The following is an 18,938-nucleotide window of genomic DNA, read 5'->3' as shown; positions in this document are numbered from 1 at the left end:
GTGCATTGTTTGGAAGATTTGTTACTTCACGTTTGCAGATTTCAATATCTGATTTAGGAAACAGTCCATAATAGTTTTTAATTTTCATAGTATATTTCTCACTAATTAAATGGGGTGCGTATTGGTCTTTTTTATAAAAATCATATTGATTATGCATCCTATTAATTAATTTTTGACAATATCATGATTATTTAATTATGAAATGTCACATTGATTATAATATTTCTCATTTTCACTCTCAAAGACTTACTTTTACATTGGAAATTGAGTTATGAATGATTTTTGTGTATTAAGTTGTGGTCTTCTTTTTTAAACAAAGTTGTAGTCCAAATAAAATTTACATTTTTGTGTCCAATAAATCTACAATATTGAGTTAGTGAAATTCATTAAGATTACTTTTACATTTCAGTCAACGTTTTATCACAATTATACTCGTGACATTTATTATAGTTTTACTTTAATCCATTTTAAACATATATAACATGCTCTGCCTTAAATATTTTTTATTTTATTTCTCATTTCAAATTCTCATTACATGTATATATACGCCCGATTGATGGGATATGCCTTTTCTTTGACGTATTTGATGGGATATGCTTAGTTATAAGTTATGACATTTCTATATATATACCATTGCTTAATGCTTCATTAGGAAGGAAATAATAATTTGTAATAATTATCTGTACTATATTATTTGCATGAATATCATTTTTGTAATTCCGTTGATTTAATTGCCATAAAAGATTACTTAGAATTATTTGTTTCTTAACTTTACAATGATTTAATAATTTACCTCTAATTTGACCACATTAAGCAATTTATTGACTTTTGCTTTTGTTATTATCTTGTACTACTAAAAAAAAGAAACATTGACTAGGAAACAAGCACGAAGTTCTAGCCATGAACTTGTAAGTGTGTGTTTGGATTTCAGTTTGCAAAATAGAGTTTGGGTGAATGTGGATTTGCAAAACAGAGTTTCGGTGAATGTGGGTTGGTTAGAATGTGATATATGTTTGGATACTTCTATTTCAAAACAGAGTTTGTTAAAGTGAATTTTGTTTGGATAATATTTGTTGAAAACACTTTTAAGTTGTATAATTACTAAAAAGGGTATGAGTTTTATAGTATAATTAATATCAAATATTTTTTTTAATTCATTATTTTTTAACTACATTTTTTTTTATTTTTAACAATAATATTTTTTCTTAACTTTTGGCAAAAGTGTAACAAAAAAAACTTTTGGCAAAAGAACTTTCCAATGTAATATTAATACCACTAATTTTTCTCATTTTATTAATTTTTGAGTATATATGAAGCAATGATATTTTTTTTTAACTATAATATTGAAATAGTCATCGTAAATTATATTTAAATGGATAGGATAAAAGAGGTTAAATTGATAGTCACCGTAAAAAACTTGAGCATTCAAAGAATAACAAAAAAGTAAAATATCAAATAGATAGCACATATTAAGAGGTGGGGCAATATTGTCTGTTAAGAAATTTTTAGTTTAAAAATGAATATTAAACTGGCCAATTTAGATCAACTGAACGTAGAAGTAACAAGACCCTTGCGTTCAGTCAACTGGCGTTCAGGACAAGAATTTGGTTGGGCCAACTGAAAGAAATGGAAAGCCAAACAAAAGGGCACAACGTTCTATGCATGATGAAAGTCCGTTGGGAGTGGCTAACGGAAAACCAAACATAGCCTAAGTCGTAACTAGAAGTCAAGAAAAAAGTCCTACCTAAAAGTTAGGCACAAACTCTTGTTTAGTAGTCAAACACAAGTCTTGACTAGAAATTAAACACCCCTAGCTAGAAATCCAACAGTAGATGTTAGATACAAACTCTAGTTTAGAAGACAAACCCAAGCCTTGATTAGAATCTAAACAAAATGTTTGGATGTGTGTAGTGCACATACTTTAAAACAGGCTAGTGGAAGCTCCATTTTGTAGCTAGATGAATAAGATAATTTTAAGGTTTAACGTGAATTCCAAATTTATAACCAAACACACACTTAGTTAGAAAACAAAAACAAAACATTTGGCTGCCAAATTCTTGCATATGAGTGTTTTCATACACTTTTTTTTTTAATTTCTTATTTCTTTAATAAGTAACCTCTTTAGCAGGATTGGAAATATCATGCTTTTGATCCTTTCATATAACATGACATTATCATTCATAAGATTTTCACTTATCTAACATGCATAAAAAACATGAGGTGCAAAATGATATATGTTCACCTCTTCCCTTAACGCGTATGCTTTCGATATATGACACTTATGCTTTCGATCCTTACTCATGAGAATGAAACACATTTCGTTATCAAACATTTAACGTTTAATAATAAAAACACACGCAACAAAAGAATCAGTCACGTATCTACGCTCATCTCAACTAACAAATCTAACATGCATAAATAGATAGATAAAATCACAATAACATGTGATACCTCAAAATGGTATGACATTGTTGGGTTGTGACATGTCATTGTCTCCTCAAGTGTGGGCAAAAGATATCCATTAACCATGGTTGGATACATTAGCATACATAGTTGACACTTTATGTTAAGGGAGTTCCCATTCCCATTACAAGTTAACTAGTTTAGTGGAGTGACATTTTCATACACTCACAAACAACAAGCCCAAACCCATCACTGTAATTTCATTTTTCATCTCTCTTACTCTCTCTTCTTCTCCATTTATTGCAGCCTACCTAGAAATCCGAAACTGAAAGATGCGGTTATTAAAGATTAAAACTTTGACAACGATTCAGTATCAGGAATCGGAAAATATTGAATCTTTGCACACAGTATTTGTAGTACCACAGTAAAAACAAGTTTTACACACCAAACAAACAAAACAACCCTTCTGAATCAAAACCACTGCAAGAAGAAGAAGAAGAAGAAGAAGAAGAAGAAGAAGAAGACATGGGTATATTGCAGGATGATGTGGTGATTATCAGGCCACCAGAGAAAGAAGGTGAAGCAACTGTGATAACAGTGAATTGTCCCGACAAGACTGGTCTAGGTTGTGATTTGTGTCGCATAATACTGTTTTTTGGTCTTAGCATTGTCCGAGGAGGTAAGAAGCAAATTTTTTGAGGTGGGATTGGTTCAAAATCTAATCTTTCTCTTTTGTTTTTGTTATTCATGTGAATTTGTGATGTTGTGTGGTGTGTTTTGGGGTTGTTGAGAGTTTGAGACTGATTTGTTTGTTTGTTTGTTTTTCATGTGATGATTGAAGATGTGTCTACTGATGGGATATGGTGCTACATAGTTTTTTGGGTGGTGGGGAAGCAGAAGACAAGGTGGAGTTTGTTGAAGAAGAGGCTAATTGGGGCATGTCCTACTTGTTCTTCAGCTTCTGGAATTTCTTATTACTGCTCTGACTTGCAGCCTCCCAAGCCCCCTGATGTGTTCCTTTTGAAATTCTGTTGCCATGATCGTAGTGGCCTTTTACATGGTAATTTGGATTCAAACTACTGATCAACATGTTTGTACTTTTCATTTTGGAATTTGTTTGATTGTTGTCAAAATCATGGTAGAAGGAAAAGGAACTGATAGTCTTACAATGGCAATTGATGTCGTCATCTATAGCACTTTAGAATTCTAAAGTTTGATTGTGTATTTCTTATGGATTCTCTATTTACCTTGAATTGTCATTCTTTTTAGGTATGTTGATATATCTGGATAAAGCTTTTTGTGTGTTTGATTGTGTTGACAAAATAAACTGAATGTGTTTATGATTGTGATTTGTGACAGATGTCACCGAGGTTCTTTTTGAGCTAGAGCTTACCATAAAGAAAGTGAAGGTGTCTACTACACCTGATGGCAAAGTGGTGGATCTGTTTTTCGTCACGGATACCAGGTTGTCCATTTCTATGTAAATACATTTTTTGAACAAGCTTTTGTTGTAATTAGGTGCCCTATACTTGCTAGTTCATTTCAACCAAAAGTTCTTTATCTATTCACTAAGGATGTGGGTTTGGTGAGTTGGATTCCTATGTTTTCTTTTAACAGTTACAAAAAGAGGAACTAGAATGGGACTGGTAAGGTAGCTGGAAACAGTTGATAGATATAAGTATAACTTCAGTTTTGAAATTTTGTGCTGAACTTCTATAATCCTGATAGCTATTCTTTCCTATTCTAATAGAATCAATTTTCATTTGCTCAGGGAAATGTGCTAATAATGTTTTATATAACTGACATTTTCCATTAGACGATTTTGAAATTGGAGACTGATTTTCTGATGAATGCCAAGAACATTTGATGACAATTCAATCTGCATTTACTAAACTAACAGCTCACTGCTGAATCTTGTATAATCAGGGAACTTCTACATACAAAGAAGAGAAAGGATGACACAATTGAGCAGTTAACAGCCGTTTTGGATGATCCCTTAATCACCATTGACATTCAATTGATTGGCCCTGAAACTACTGCTTGTTCTCAAGCATCTTCATTTCTTCCAAATGCAATCACAGAGAATGTCTTTGAATTGGAAAGTTGGACTTCCACATCAAATTCTGTTTCGATTGAGATGGACAACATGCTGAGTGCTGCTCACACGCTTGTCCAAATCGTGTGCCGCAATCACAAAGGTCTTATTTATGACATCATGAGAACTATGAAGGACTACAATGTTCAGGTATAGTGTTGTCAGTAGAATTTATAGATAAGTCTATAAACTTTATACACTATTAAATGTGTAGTTTTTTTGGATGTGCTGTTACTTGATCCTTCTTGTAAAATTTCATCTTCCTTTTAGCATGGGCCGGTTTGTCTCATTCCAAGTAACTTGAAACAATAGCATGCCTATACTTTCTTATAACATGTTTGGATCAGCTTACTTTTCCTCAGGATCAATTCTAACACGCATAAGCTTTTCCCCAGAATTGATTTTACCTTTAAAATCAATTGTGGATGGTTTTCCATAAATGCACTTGGTCATCTTATTTGGCATCCTAAATGACCAAACTTGTCATTTAAACAGATTTCGTATGGGAGATTAGCAACAAAACCTACAGGAAAATGTGAGATTGACTTGTTCATCATGCAAGCAGATGGGAAAAAGATAGTTGACCCCAGCAAGCAGATGTCTTTGTCATCGCGCCTTCGGATGGAACTACTTCATCCGCTCAAAGTGGCTGTTATTAGCAAGGGACCTGATACAGAGCTTCTGGTTGCAAACCCTGTGGAGTTGTCCGGCAAAGGAAGGCCTCTTGTTTTTTATGACATTACTCTTGCTCTCAAAATGCTTGGCCTTGTCGTCTTCTCGGTACTTTCTGATCTTTTCTACTTTACTTCCTACGTATTGCATGTTTGGAAACTTTTCTACAATTGATTCTAAAAGGCAGAATCAATTATGGAGCGAAGTTTCTATAAGTAGCTTTTAGGTACCAAAATTGATTCTGTGTTATTAGAGGTATGCATTCTGATTAATTGTTTCAACAGGCTGAAGTTGGAAGACATATGATTGGAGATCGCGAGTGGGAAGTTTATAGAGTCTTGCTTGATGAAGGAGGGGAAGGTTTATCTGTTCCAAGGGACAAGATTGAGCAAGGAGTTTGGAACATGTTGATGGGTTGGGAGTAGTAGCAAGCAATACATGGTTGGTGGCATTGTTCTTTTGGATGAACCTGTGCCAGTGTACAGTTAACATGATTATCATATAGTTTTTAGATTTAACTAATGTAATTATGATCTTTAATTAGCAATGTTTCTACTTTATACTCCCTCCGTTCCTTTTTATTTGTCTTTCTAGCACAATTTTTTTTGTTTCCTTTTATTTGTCATTTGGTGATTTAAGGTTACATTGTACCAATTATACCCCTAACACAATCTCATTTATTCCATTCAAAGTTTAGTAGTGGAAATTTGAATTTAATGAGCTTCCTGAAAACTGTGTTGTCTTTCTTGCTTCAAAATTTCATTGTCCAATCTGATTTTAGCTTTAATTATTCTATATGACTATTCAACTTGACTATAAATACATACTCCAATGTTACTTTGCGGTTAATTATGGAGTACATTTCATATAATCACATCATAAAATTGCATGATACTTAGTGGTTCAAAAAAAACTGCAGTAGAATTTGATTGAATGGAAACTGGCCTTTGAATTTAAAAAATAAATGAATTCAAATAATTAAGTTTTGATTAAATTGGAATTCGAAGGAATTGGAGTGAAATGTACACGTCCTTTCTTGGAGGGAATTGGAGTGCTGGAGTATAATTGTATAAACCTTCTGCGTTTCCTTTTTTTTTGAAGTCTTTTAGTCTTTTTTTGAGAAGTGCATGAGACAATGTAAGATTAATGTTGTTGAAAACTGAAATAGTTTAATGATATGAGAGAGAGTGTTGTGGGAAAATTAGGAAATTAATTATTGGAGAGAGAAATTCTATGAATGAAGATAAAGTAAATAGTGAATTGAATTAGGGTAAAATGGGAAAATTAGCTCTAAAAGTGCAATACCTTGGTGGAAGAGCTTTGTGCTAGAAAGACAAATAAAAAGGAACGGAGGGAGTACTATTTTTTTGAGCTCTTGTGATTCTAACTTGATATGTAGAAAGAAGCGCAGTAGTAAAATGAAAATGAAAAATTGTACATAAATTATATTGAGTAATCATCTATACATCTATGTAGTGAGTGTAAATCTTCTCCCTTGGTAGGACAAAAGAAACAAAATACAAATAGAAACAAAGTATCATTATCCAAATTTAGACAGAATATCTTTATCCAAATTCAATAACATGCGTGATGACAAAATTTAAGACTTCAAACATGTTAGCAATACTCTGTCTGTGATTTATAGAGTGAAAGGCTTTCTGTGGCCTAGCTTCTTTGTTGCCTTCTTTGTTATAAATTTCAGACATTTATTAATAATAATCCTCTCTACCCTTAGCTCTAATTGGTTAACACCAAAAAATATCAAGAGAATCAGAAACTACAATTGTACTAAAAAAGGCATTGAGACTCACGTGAGCATTTAAATTTTGTTCATCTCGCTCATTCTTAATAAATATATGACTTTATTTACATTTTTCGAACAAATTACTCACTGCTTTCATGTGATGCTTCACATGTTATTGCCATTTTTCAGAGATATGACTTTGACTAGCAAGATACTTCCCACATGAATGTCAATATCAATCCAAACACAATAACACATCCACATACCTAAATTTTAGTTGTCATTTTCCTAAGATATAATTTTAACAGCAAGTTGCCTTATTTGTGTTATTTTATCTTATAGTATACTCATTAGGTTTGCTGTGTTGCTTAGCATAAACTTCACCGGTTGTTCCCCACATGAATGTCAATCCAAGAATCATGTCACATCCACAGACCAAAATTCTATCTATAATCCGTTAGATTGTAGGCACGTGTTCAATGCTCTTAAGTCACTCTGACGACATGGGTGGAAATCATAGGTAAACTGAAATTAAAAACTCATGATTCCTTAAACTAATTTTATTACATGTTTGAAGAGAGATTGATAAATTGTTCACGAGAATCAAGTAAGATTGGAGATCTAAATCAAGCATCAGAAAAATATAAACTTGTTTCTTCTCCACAACAATTTGATTCATTCACACATCATTATTTCTTCTATTTCATTTTTATCTGATTTCTTTTTGTCACTCTTTTACTTATGTAAAACATTACTCATATATCTTTTATTTTTATCTCTATCTATATTAGTGTTAACGAGTTCCCATAAGATAACTCAAAATATAGGAACTAAGGGACATATGGGTTAGATAGAGGTCCATGAATCGATTCTTTCCAGGTGCAATTTATCTTTCTAATTTACTGAGAAAATATTAGTGTTAACGAATTTAAGAAGTCAACATTATTGCGCATGTCATTTATGTCACAAACTGATATTTTTAGATTTTGTTCAGCATCATCTCCATATGTCAACATCATAAACAGACTCAGTGAAGGACAAGATTATTGGTATATTCTTCAGAAAAAAGTTGTATTTTATTTATCCAAGTGTCACACTTACACTAGATAATGTGGCTGCCTTTGATTTGTATTGCCCTTCTCCTTGTTGTTTTGAAATTCCAGTGAATGCATTTCACAACAACAATTATCGTTTGGAGTTTGGATCTTTCTTCACATTTTATTTTATTGAAGCCACTAAAGGTTTGACTGCAATTTGGTCTTAGTTTTTAGTCTTATCATCCTAGAATTTGTGTATGCTGCTTCCTTATCAGACATATTTTAGTTTGTTTTCTAAGATTATTCAGAAATATACTTATGTACTTTTATAGAATATGATTTAGAGTCAAATTACAAATTCTTTTAACTGACCCCGAAGTCATCACTCCTGGCAAAAACACCCCTGTGAAGAAGAACCAAGAACAGCAAAAAAAAAAATGCAAGGAAGAGGCCGTCTCTCAGATGGGATTGAGTTGAGTTGGTGGGAATAGCTCTGATTTGACATTTGGCCCTCTACGTGCTACCACTGTCTTAGCTCAGATTATCTCTCACCCGATTGGGGCATTTTTGGCTGAAAACCTGCGGGTTTAAATACTATCTGTAAGATGTGTCACTACAAGAAAACTTGCATTTAGCGACGGACATTCTGCGGCGGTTATGCATAAACCGCCGCAAAATGTAAACTTGAGGCGTTTTTTCAGGCGGTTAAGCAAGCCGCCGCAGTTTTCGTACAATTTGCGGCGGGTTTCTTCAATTAGTGGCGGTTTTTTTGACATATGCGGCGGTTATTTCAGGGGCGGTTCAACTAGGCGCCGCAGAATGATTAAATTAGAAAACCTAAAATTAAACCCCTCACTTCATATCGCGTTTCCAGATCGCGTTTTTTCACTCTCCTCTACCTCACTTCACGTTGAACCTCTCTCAGCCTCTCTCTCAGATCGCGATTCCTTGACTCCTTCTCAGCGATGGCGAACTCCATGGCTTGAACCTCTCTCAGCGATGGCGAACTCCATGGCTTGAAGGTAAGCACTTCGTCCTGGGTTTGGTTTCTTAGATTTCTTCCACTTCGATTTGATGGTTTGGTTTCTTCGATTTCTCACGATTTCAGGTTTGTGATTTGGATCTGTTTGTTTTGGTTAGGAATTAGGGCTCGAATTTATCTTGTTTTGGTAAAATCGAGTGGTTTCCTGGGTTTGGTTTCTTCGATTTCTTCCACTGTGCACGCTCTGCTTCAGATCCAAACAAGGTGAGCCCTCTCTGCTTCGATTTCTTCCATCCGTTCAAATTGAAGATGATTTTGATTTTGGATTTCGTTTTACTTTATTGTGTGATGTAACCCTGTTGTTGATTCTTTGAATAATTGGAGGATCTCTTGCTGCTAAAATTGACAAAGCTGGTGTGGTGTCTTACTGATTTTCATTTTATAGCTTGAGACTTGAAACTGTTTGATCCTTTGATTGGCAATTTTTCCTATTTCCAAGTTGTCATTTGATATGCAATGCATCCAAATTTCAATAGGATTTTTTAGCTTTATCCTGTCAAAAAATTGACATTGGGATTGAACGAGATTTTGCATAAAGAGTGTCTGGATCTGTGAAACCAATGTATAAGCTCTTATGGCAGATAAATTCAGTTTATTAGTATGAACTCTGTGTGGCTTTGGTATTGAGAGTATAGCTTTATCCCATTTTACATATGAGGACTAATTGGGAGTTGTAAATATATATTGAACTCAATGCATGCAAAACATGCTGTAAAGTACTAATATGTTCAAGACTATGAGTTGTTAAAAGGAAACTTATATTCCTAATCTATTTCACTTGGCACCAGACTACCTCTATTCCTAATCTTTGGATGCTGTTGTGCAGATCAGTAATTTTGAGTATCTAATGCAATTCAATACACTGGCTGAGCCTAGTTATAATGATATAACGCAGGTTGTCTTTTTTCTTAGTGTATTGCTTTCTATCATTGATCTCTTCAATCATATCTTCATGTTATTTATTTCATCATTATTATTTCTTTTTGGCATTATCCTGTTTTTCCCTGGATTCTTTCTGATTACAGTTCAGAGAGTTTGGATCTTTCAAATCCTTCTTCTTATCGAGATCTTTCAAAGGTTCATGAATGTTGCTTTAGTCAGTTCAAAGGAAAAAGTTTTTGTTTTTTGTTTTGTTTAATAATCAATGCTTTTGATATGATTCAGCCTGTTGGTGCACTGAACCCAGATCGTCTGAAAAAATTTCAAGAGAGATATGCTAGCTTTGATGATCCAGTTATCCCCAAATTCCATTATGGATCACACTACTCAAGTGCAGGAACAGTAGGTCCCCCCCCCCCCTTCCTCGTGCTTTTATTTATAAGAAATATCTTGGATCATTTTTGGTTATGTAGTAGCTTGTTAGAATTCAAGCAAGTACTGCATAGGACTCTTGATGCTTAACTTTAATTTAAGATTGGCTTGCATTTTTATCTCATTTCTTGCTGTTAGTATCAATGTTTCTTTTCAGCTTTTTGGATTCAATTTTGCACTTGTTGCTTGAGATCATAAAAATAGGTCACCATGATGATGTGATTTTAAATGCTGTCATCTGATATGGTTGCAATTTAGTTGCTGATTTTGCACTAGTTATTATCTTCTTTTACAGGTCTTATATTACCTTGTTAGAGTTGAACCTTTCACCACCCTTGCAATCAAATTACAAGGCGGAAATTTTGATCATGCAGATCGGATGTTTTCTGATATTTCTGGTACTTGGAATGGAGTTCTTGAGGATATGAGTGATGTAAACGAATTGGTATATATTTATTCACTTTTAAAGCAATGATTGATTGATTGGTATTGGTATACTTGCGTACTCTGAGTAGATTCTGCACTATATTTTTGATAAGTTTTAGTTGTCTTCATGTGCTTCAATGTTTCTAGTACTTATATATATTAATTGCATATCCTACTATAATTGAAATTTTATCTTAATGACTTTCCCCCTGTTTTTTAATCTCCACTTATTAGGTTCGTGAGCTATTTTACCTCCCCGAAGTCCTCACTAATGAAAATTCAATTGATTTTGGTACAACGCAGTTGGGAGGAAAACTTGGTATAGTCATTAAGATTTTCTTCATTAGTTCCTTTCAGAAGATATCATGGTATATTCACATGCATATTATAGCTCTGTTTGTGATTTACTTCTTTGATACCAGATATTGTAAGACTTCTAGCTTGGGCTGAGAATCCAGTTGATTTTGTGCACACGCATAGGATGGTTCTGGAGAGTGAGTATGTATCTGCTCATTTACATGAATGGATTGACCTCATATTTGGGTAGGTCTTTTTAAGACTTTTCAGTTTCTCGTCCTACTTTTGCTGTTTGCAGTAAAGTCGTGCACCTACTTCAAAGCTTCCTCTTGTTTATTTTCACTTGTACACAATATTTTCAAGAGTGATTCATTGCCATTATGTTTAATCTGTTTCATTCTTTCCATGTGTGTAAGGGAAAGCTTTATACCTTTACCAGCTTAGGTTTTCATAATGTAAATGAAAATCTGAACTGGCAGTGTGTACCTGCATTCATAGAATTTGCGTGTAGCTTAGGTGTGCAAATTTTTATTGTTTGAGTATCTTGTGAACTTGCATTCTTTTAAGTTTATATATATATGAAGTTTTTGAAAGCTTTTCCATACTGATGAACTTTTTCTGCTTGGTCATGCTGTTGCAGATGACATAACTGAAAGTTTAGAATAGATTTAATACTGATCACAGTGATAAGTATTTCAAAACCTATTGCTTCTACAGATTATAAGCTTCATTTTATTTATTGATTGAATATATAATTTGACTTTTAAAAAAAAATTTAAAACTATTTTCTGCAATTCAATGTAATTAAAGAGAAAATATTTTAAAAATCACTGTAGAACTTTGCGGCGGTTTTTAACCGCCGCAAAATAGAGGCGGAATGAATTACAGACTCTGCGGCGGTTATTCCAACGCTTGGAAATAAGCGCCGCAGAACGGCCCCCGACGCTCGTAACTGCGGCGCTCGTGTAAACGCCTCATTATACATTTTGCGGCGGTTTAAACCGCCGCAAAATGCTTCCAGAAGCGCCGCAAAATGCTTTTTTTTTTTGTAGTGTGTGGTGTTGGGGTGGAGTCTTGTGACCATCTTGTGTTTTCTTGCCCGGTGGCGATGGACATTTGACGTGGATGCTATGGGTGGATGGGGATACTAACAGCGCTTCCAAGGGCACCCATGATCATCTTCTTCAGTTTAACTTTGCCTGGACCAAAAGACAAAAGATTGGAGCATTTTCCATTTGGTTAGGTACTGTGTGGTCAACTTGATTGGTGCGTAATGACGTAATTTTCAGGGTCGGTGAGGTACAAATTTCGATAGTTTTAATTTCGGTAGTTTTAGGAGGGTTTTCTTGTTCGCTGTTTGAGTGGTCTATGCAACCGCTTCTTTGCTTACGAGAACTATAATGTGTTACTGGTTTGGCTCTCTATCTGCTGGGTTCGGTGGCTTATGGCAGCTGGATCACATAATAGGTGTGGGTTTTGGTGGCGAAATTGTTGTTTCTTCTTGTGGCCACAAATGCTTTTCTTGTTGCTTGTGTTCTCTGGTAGCAACACGGGTTTTTGGTGCTGCCATTAGTGGTGGGGGTTGGCCGTTTGCTTTAAGTTTGGATTAGTTGGGTTTCTTGCCTTTGTTCTTGTTTCTTGTTTTTTTTTCTTGTTCTTTGTATTTGTATTATGGGTTTGGAGTACCTCTTGTACTCCCTTTAATGCAATTTTTGGCTTATAAAAAAAATGTAATAGTAGTTTACAATACAAGTAACATAAATTAAAATTAAGTAAGGAAGTCACAAAAATATTTGGTCTAATGGTGAGAGATTTGATTTTGATTTCCAATTGCTTTTGATTTCATTATCAGACTTTCTTTAGAGTAACGCTCTGTTTGGCAAGTTTTAGAGAAAGTGACTAGGACAATTTGGATTTGGAAGTAGAGTACAATAAACCAAATTACAAAAAGATTAATAAAGGAATAACGATTACATGTTGAACATTAATGTAGCTCATAGTTATAGCTTATAGTTTCCAGTATATTCCTAATTTGTGCAACACACCAGAAACCACTCCCCAAAATGTGATTTCTGCAAAGATCACATATAAGAGAGTTCCCACCTTCTCTGAGTGCCAAACATTCACAAACACATGCTTCTTGATCCAATGTACCTGATTTAGGTTTCATATGCAAAAATGATTTAGCTCCAGTCCAAGCTACTATGAATAAAGAGCAAACCATATATATACCATAGAAATCAGTGAGGTTAATTGCTTCTTACTAGTGAGTTCTTTGGATCTTCATAAAACCAGCCATTTACAAATGCTGCGAAGATGCCCTGAGCTGCCATCACAAAGACTAGCATAGCATTCATTCCTATCCACTCCAAAAATAAGAATGGTGTACGAAGCCCCCAAACATCAATCTGTTTGATAAATAAAAGCAAATTAAAAAAAATTGTTAGCATTATAATATAAAACCATGCACATTATTTTTCCGAGCGGCTTAAAATTTTGAAATGGTTGGTTCGAGATAAAGAGAGTATGCTACCTACCAGTATATATAACATAGAGAAGACAAGTGCAGCTGCCCCAGCTGTGAAACAAACATAGCTGGAGCTGTAGAGTTGCTTGTTAAGTGGGATAGCTGCAATTAGTATTCCATGAAAACTTTGTTAAGGTTTGCGAATGGAGATGAAGATCTTCCGTCCCATTTTCTATCTCATTTCTATGTTCCGCTAACTTTGTTAAGGTTTGCGAATGGAGATGAAGATCTTCCGTCCCATTTTCTATCTCATTTCTATGTTCCGCTAATAAAATTTTGTCGTATCAATTAAGAATTACATGTGTAAGTTTGTAACCAACTTACCTATGTTTTCTTAAATGATGTTTCAAAATTTCACCAGAGGGATAGGAAAATAGGATGGGAAATGGGACAAAATATTTTCATGATGGAATTTTTCTTAGATGGATTTTGATTTTGAGGCATGTTTGTGTCTCTACTCTCTAGCTTACCATCTGTGAAATGAAGGATGATGGCTATGATGAATAACACTAGCCCCATTGAAACCCACTGTTTGAGCCTCTCTGAATGACCCTGCCAAAATTTTATTCACTATTAGCATTCACTAAATTGCATTTACACAACAATAGAAGTTTAGGGTATGTATAATAACAGGGTAATGAAGTTTAGTAACCTTGAAATGAATCAAGACGTGCCCATAATGGATGCCGATAGTGCCAGAGAGGATTGCTGATATGGAACTAATTATAAAAATAAAAATAAAACTTTTTTAATATTACTAATAATAGACAGATAGATAAACAGAGGTTACTTGTTTATAAAGTAACCCAAGTTTTTAGAGGGGACCTCCAAATTAATCCTTAACCTTTATCAGTTACTTCAAATTAGACTTGAAATTAAAGAAATATCTCTGGTTTCAGTGACTCTAGTCCCCTTTTAGAACTAATGTGATCAACATCTGAATGAATAGAGGACTTTGGAAGATATTTCTTTAATATCAGGACTAACCAGTCTAAGATGAGTTTGATTTGTAAACACCATTTTTGCTGCAAATACCTGAGGCACCTGCAATTTGTGACCGTTTCTAAAGGACACAAATTACAAGGTCGCCGCAAAATTGGTGTCCAGTGATTTTTCTGAGAAATATTAGGGTTTAATTTGAGAATTAACTTTAATTTTTTTGACATATATAGAAGAAAATAAAAATGAACAGCAAACCTCAACAAGCCCTCAGGTTCAAAGGGAGCAAGACACCAACTGGGAGCATCTTTGTGAAAAGGACCTGTACTTGGAGAGCTGAACGTGCATGCCTGCAAATAAAAAATAAATCAAGCACGCCCTAAATAATTCAAGGTTTTAAATTGCATTCGTGATAACAGTCGCATCATGGTTGTTTTGAGATCCTTTATATTCTAGAAAATTGCGAATAAACATAGTTGTTGCGGCCAAAATCACGGTCACATATGGTGAATACTCACCTTGAGGCGCGCCCATACAGGCTGAGAATAAAGATGGTTAACCCCCCAAACTTGCCTATCCACATACCCAACAGCATTACATGCAGGTCCTAGGTGCCCTCTCATGCCACATATCACCTAATAAATGGAAGGATTAACAAAAATAATTAAAAACTATAAACAAATGTTTAGTAGTGTCTAGTAACAATTCTGAAGAATGAAGACTCTACAGAGAGTGAAAATGTACTGTGTATCTCTTTGGTTCATTGCCATGAACATGATCTACAAAACTCCAATCAGGAACATAAAGGGCAAAGGTTGTGATCATGTAAATGAGAAATGCCACGAAGCCCCCAAACCTATGTGACACAAACATGTACATTTTACTATTAATAAATTAAGCAAGTTCAAAATCTCCATGTATCAATGAGTTTCAATCTTTTTTAATGTAATTAAGCATGTTTGAAGTTGAATTTGTGTTGCTTTTTTCTCACCATTGCCATCTGTAGGCAGTGAAAATGGATAGGTATCCAGGACTCAAGGTAGTGGGTCTAAGCTTGGTGGTAAATGTCTCTATTAGAGCCACAACACAGTATACAAGAGCTATTCTCTGCACACAAAACCTCGTAAACATGGTTAGTTATTCAAGAATTGCATTGCAGTGGGATTATTTTGCTTATTCTAGATAGATACCCCATACATTTAGAGCCCGTTTGCAAACCTGTTCGTCAGAAAATATGAAAATGGAAAAATAACAAGTCTTGAGACACTTTTTGTTCAGTGTTTCAGGATGTCTTAATTTTCTGTTGTTGATACTTTCTGATTGATATCCAAACGGTCTCTTAACTTAAATTTGAGCCACACCTGGAGAATGCCAAACCATCTGATAAACTTCATGTCTACTCCATATGCGAGATCATCAGGGGCATGAGAGTATCCACCTGTAGCATGTTATATATATAATCAAATTTATCAGTGCACTAAGATTTACTCAAATATATATCCAACTTAAATAGAGTTTGAGTAGTTTTGTAATTGCTTACCTTGCAAAATTATACCCCAGAAGAGAAGCTTCAATGTCCTAAGGATTATCTTCTTTACAGCATCCTTAATCTTGGGGATTCTCTGCAACATTAAAATCAATTTTATCAATGTACTAAATCGACATCATATGCTGATTATACAAACCATGAAAATTGACCAGAATAAAATTGAAACACTAATAAGTTAACCTTGTCACTTGAGAAACAGGACAGAAAACAGAGAATGGAATACGAACCTTGAGTGCAAGGGCTATTGCAACCCCAACAATGAAAAGAAAGAAAGGCATAACAAAATCAGCCAAAGTACATCCATTCCAAGGGGAGTGATCAATGCGTGGATAAGCTTCACCAGCATCATCTACCAGTATCATCAACTACAAATAGATAGCCAAACAAAAAATATATACTTAGACAATGAATTACTTATAAGCCAAATAGATTATGTGATTGAATATTACTTATCCTATGAGCGTTTATTAGCAAACTGATATAAGAATCTTATCAAAAAAGCCAAAAAGCAGGTCATAAACTATTTTCATAAGCGTGACATAAGACACGCATAAGTATTTATACTATAAGATATGTTTAAATAAACGCTATAGCAAATGCTAATAAGGTTTAGGCACTAACCACTATGGTGAGACCTCTAAATGCATCAAGGGTTGCAACCCTCTTTGCCTTTTGCTTAACCTGTGGCTCCTGTTCCCCCATTGGCTTAGCCATTGCGTCTTTGTCATGCTCAATTTCAATAGCAGAATCTTCTTGTTTTGTTTTAATGGTTTCCTTCTTCTTCAAGTCATGGTTACCATCACCACCATCCTTCAATGGTGGTGAACTGAGGCCTTCTTCCATTCTCTTAGCTTCGTCCATATGGCTGAAGTTGAATAGTGAATATTTCAACAAAGTTCAAAGTTCAAATGTATCATTCTCTCTTACTCTTGGTTGGTATATGAATATAAAGGGGAGATAAAGAAAGAAGTATGGTAGTGGTCTAAATGAAGCACAAGGCCGGCTGTGAAGTCAATTACATGCAAAACAAGACATATGAAAGAATTTGGAAAGAGAGACAAAAAAAGCGTCCACACATATGATATAACACATCCATAATTGTTAGATTAGTATTACTAGTATTGGACTATTAAGTAGCAGGCTAGTGCTTGTTAATTGGTTCAACCTTAGAATATTTGATCTTCGTTTTGTCTTTTACACCAAAGATTCCACCTCTCGTCTTATGATTGACCAAAATTTCATACATACTATGTATGAATTCTTGCAAGCCAAAGGCAATCTCTTGTGGAGTTGTAGTATTGGCATTTTTTTCTAGTCAAATTGTGATATGGCTGGCCATTTGTTTGTGGATAGTGTCTAGTGTTGGGTCTTGCCTTGATTTGAGAAGCAGCCCAATTGCAATGGGGTTAGAAGTTACCTAATCCATTTCTGAGTGGGTTCTTTGACTGGCGGGCTGGCCCAATAAAGGAAGATAACAAGATTATTTATGGGTTAAGCAACCGAAAAAATATTATAAACGGAAAAATAAGACACAACTTAAACAAAACATTAAAGCAAGCAAAATAAATAAAACCTTAACTTCTTCTATTCCTATAATTATTTCCTATTTTCTTTATGATATTAATAACTTAAAACTTTTTTTTTGTCAATTAATAACTTAAAACTTAAAGTTTATTATATCTTTGGTCTGATGAGCCGATCTATCTGGACTCATTGGTGACTCGTTTTTTGGTGAATTGAAAATAAAATTTTGAAATTGAATTATTGAGTTAGGTATTCTCAACAAAGCCTAACAAAGAGCCTGAAAAATCATCTTGTCATATTTTGCCACCCTAACATTAAATTAGATAATTTTCTTAAAATTTCCTACAAATATTAGGTAAGCCAAGATACTTATTTAAGGATATCCACAACCTCCACTCACATACTACTTACGATCATTTCTCTATTGTGAGTAAGTGAGTTGACATATATATATTTCGGGTAAAAATACTTTTATGATCTTCTCTAAATTGATTATTTGTTTTGACGCACTCTCATATTTGTTAATGGATCGAATTTGCACATGCAAATAGAAGGTTGTTAACGTGGGTGGTAAAACATGAAAATCTTTCTTACGTTTCTGTTTAGCTTTTAATTTTAAGACGATTTAAACCCGTAACTTTTAACTATGCAATTTAGGCATTAAAGTACATGCACATATTCCTCAGGTAATGATTAGGTGGTGTGAGATGGATTATAGATATATATCATTCTCAGTTCCACCACCAAACCAAACAAATTAGTGCATCTTTCTTTCTCAACACAATGCCTAAAACAGCCTTCCTTCGAACTAACTGATGTAGCATCTAATATCATTCACTGGCTAGGTCTCATCATGAAACAATTTTATTTAAATCGAGTATGATTTTTATAAGCGACAAGTTCTCCATATTAAATATTTAATGTAGCATCTAATATCATTCACTAGGTCTCATCATGAAACAATTTTATTTAAGTCGAGTATGATTTTTATAAGCGACAAGTTCTCCATATTAAATATTTAATGCAGTATCATTCATAAGGACGCAAACCTGAAACATATGTATATGCTAAAAAATGATGAGAAGTCTTTGGATCAATATTATAGAACCTAATAGAGAAAAAGTACTTATACATGGATGACACAAGCATGTGACCACCACTCAATATATGCATTTAGGGGCAGAAACACAAAGAGTTAAAAAAATCATTTAACAAAGGTTTTAAACCTCCACACCACAACACTCAAGCCGCCATAAAATGTAATCTTTTTAGATACTTAGTAGATTGTTGCAGTTAGAAACCATCACAATTCACGTATGTCAATTGGTGGTCGAGAATTCTTGTATATTTATGTAGCATTCCTCATAGAGAA

At 34.2% G+C, this 18,938-nt stretch overlaps 3 protein-coding genes across 3 annotated transcripts; 2 read left to right on the top strand and 1 right to left on the bottom strand.

Annotated features, from left to right (window-relative positions):
- Positions 1 to 2,579: 2,579 nt before the first annotated feature.
- LOC130730308 (ACT domain-containing protein ACR10-like) lies at positions 2,580 to 5,869 on the top strand. Its single transcript, XM_057582275.1, has 6 exons — positions 2,580 to 3,082; positions 3,245 to 3,463; positions 3,763 to 3,868; positions 4,330 to 4,648; positions 4,994 to 5,278; positions 5,455 to 5,869. Exons 1-6 carry the CDS (start codon positions 2,929 to 2,931, stop codon positions 5,593 to 5,595), a joined length of 1,224 nt encoding a protein of 407 aa, XP_057438258.1. The 5' UTR covers positions 2,580 to 2,928; the 3' UTR covers positions 5,596 to 5,869.
- Positions 5,870 to 9,100: 3,231 nt separating this feature from the next.
- Positions 9,101 to 12,783, top strand: LOC130730307 (BEACH domain-containing protein C2-like). The gene is made up of 7 exons (XM_057582274.1): positions 9,101 to 9,197; positions 9,820 to 9,884; positions 10,019 to 10,070; positions 10,158 to 10,274; positions 10,600 to 10,749; positions 10,965 to 11,049; positions 11,153 to 12,783. Exons 2-7 carry the CDS (start codon positions 9,841 to 9,843, stop codon positions 11,275 to 11,277), a joined length of 573 nt encoding a protein of 190 aa, XP_057438257.1. The 5' UTR covers positions 9,101 to 9,197; positions 9,820 to 9,840; the 3' UTR covers positions 11,278 to 12,783.
- A 158-nt stretch (positions 12,784 to 12,941) lies between these two features.
- LOC130730306 (uncharacterized) lies at positions 12,942 to 16,979 on the bottom strand. Its single transcript, XM_057582273.1, has 13 exons — positions 16,664 to 16,979; positions 16,270 to 16,407; positions 16,034 to 16,115; positions 15,855 to 15,931; positions 15,485 to 15,600; positions 15,238 to 15,349; positions 15,012 to 15,128; positions 14,752 to 14,843; positions 14,207 to 14,273; positions 14,025 to 14,106; positions 13,565 to 13,656; positions 13,292 to 13,435; positions 12,942 to 13,181 (listed from the first exon to the last, which is right to left on the bottom strand). The coding sequence occupies exons 1-13, from the start codon at positions 16,901 to 16,903 to the stop codon at positions 13,035 to 13,037; spliced, it is 1,506 nt and encodes a 501-aa protein (XP_057438256.1). The 5' UTR covers positions 16,904 to 16,979; the 3' UTR covers positions 12,942 to 13,034.
- Between the last annotated feature and the right edge of the window lie 1,959 nt (positions 16,980 to 18,938).

This window comes from Lotus japonicus, chromosome 1 (assembly GCF_012489685.1).
Source record: "Lotus japonicus ecotype B-129 chromosome 1, LjGifu_v1.2".
In the NCBI taxonomy this organism is placed as follows: Eukaryota; Viridiplantae; Streptophyta; class Magnoliopsida; order Fabales; family Fabaceae; genus Lotus; species Lotus japonicus.
The sequence above is the reverse complement of the archived record's forward strand: the minus strand, read 5'-3'. Positions and strand labels throughout refer to the sequence as shown.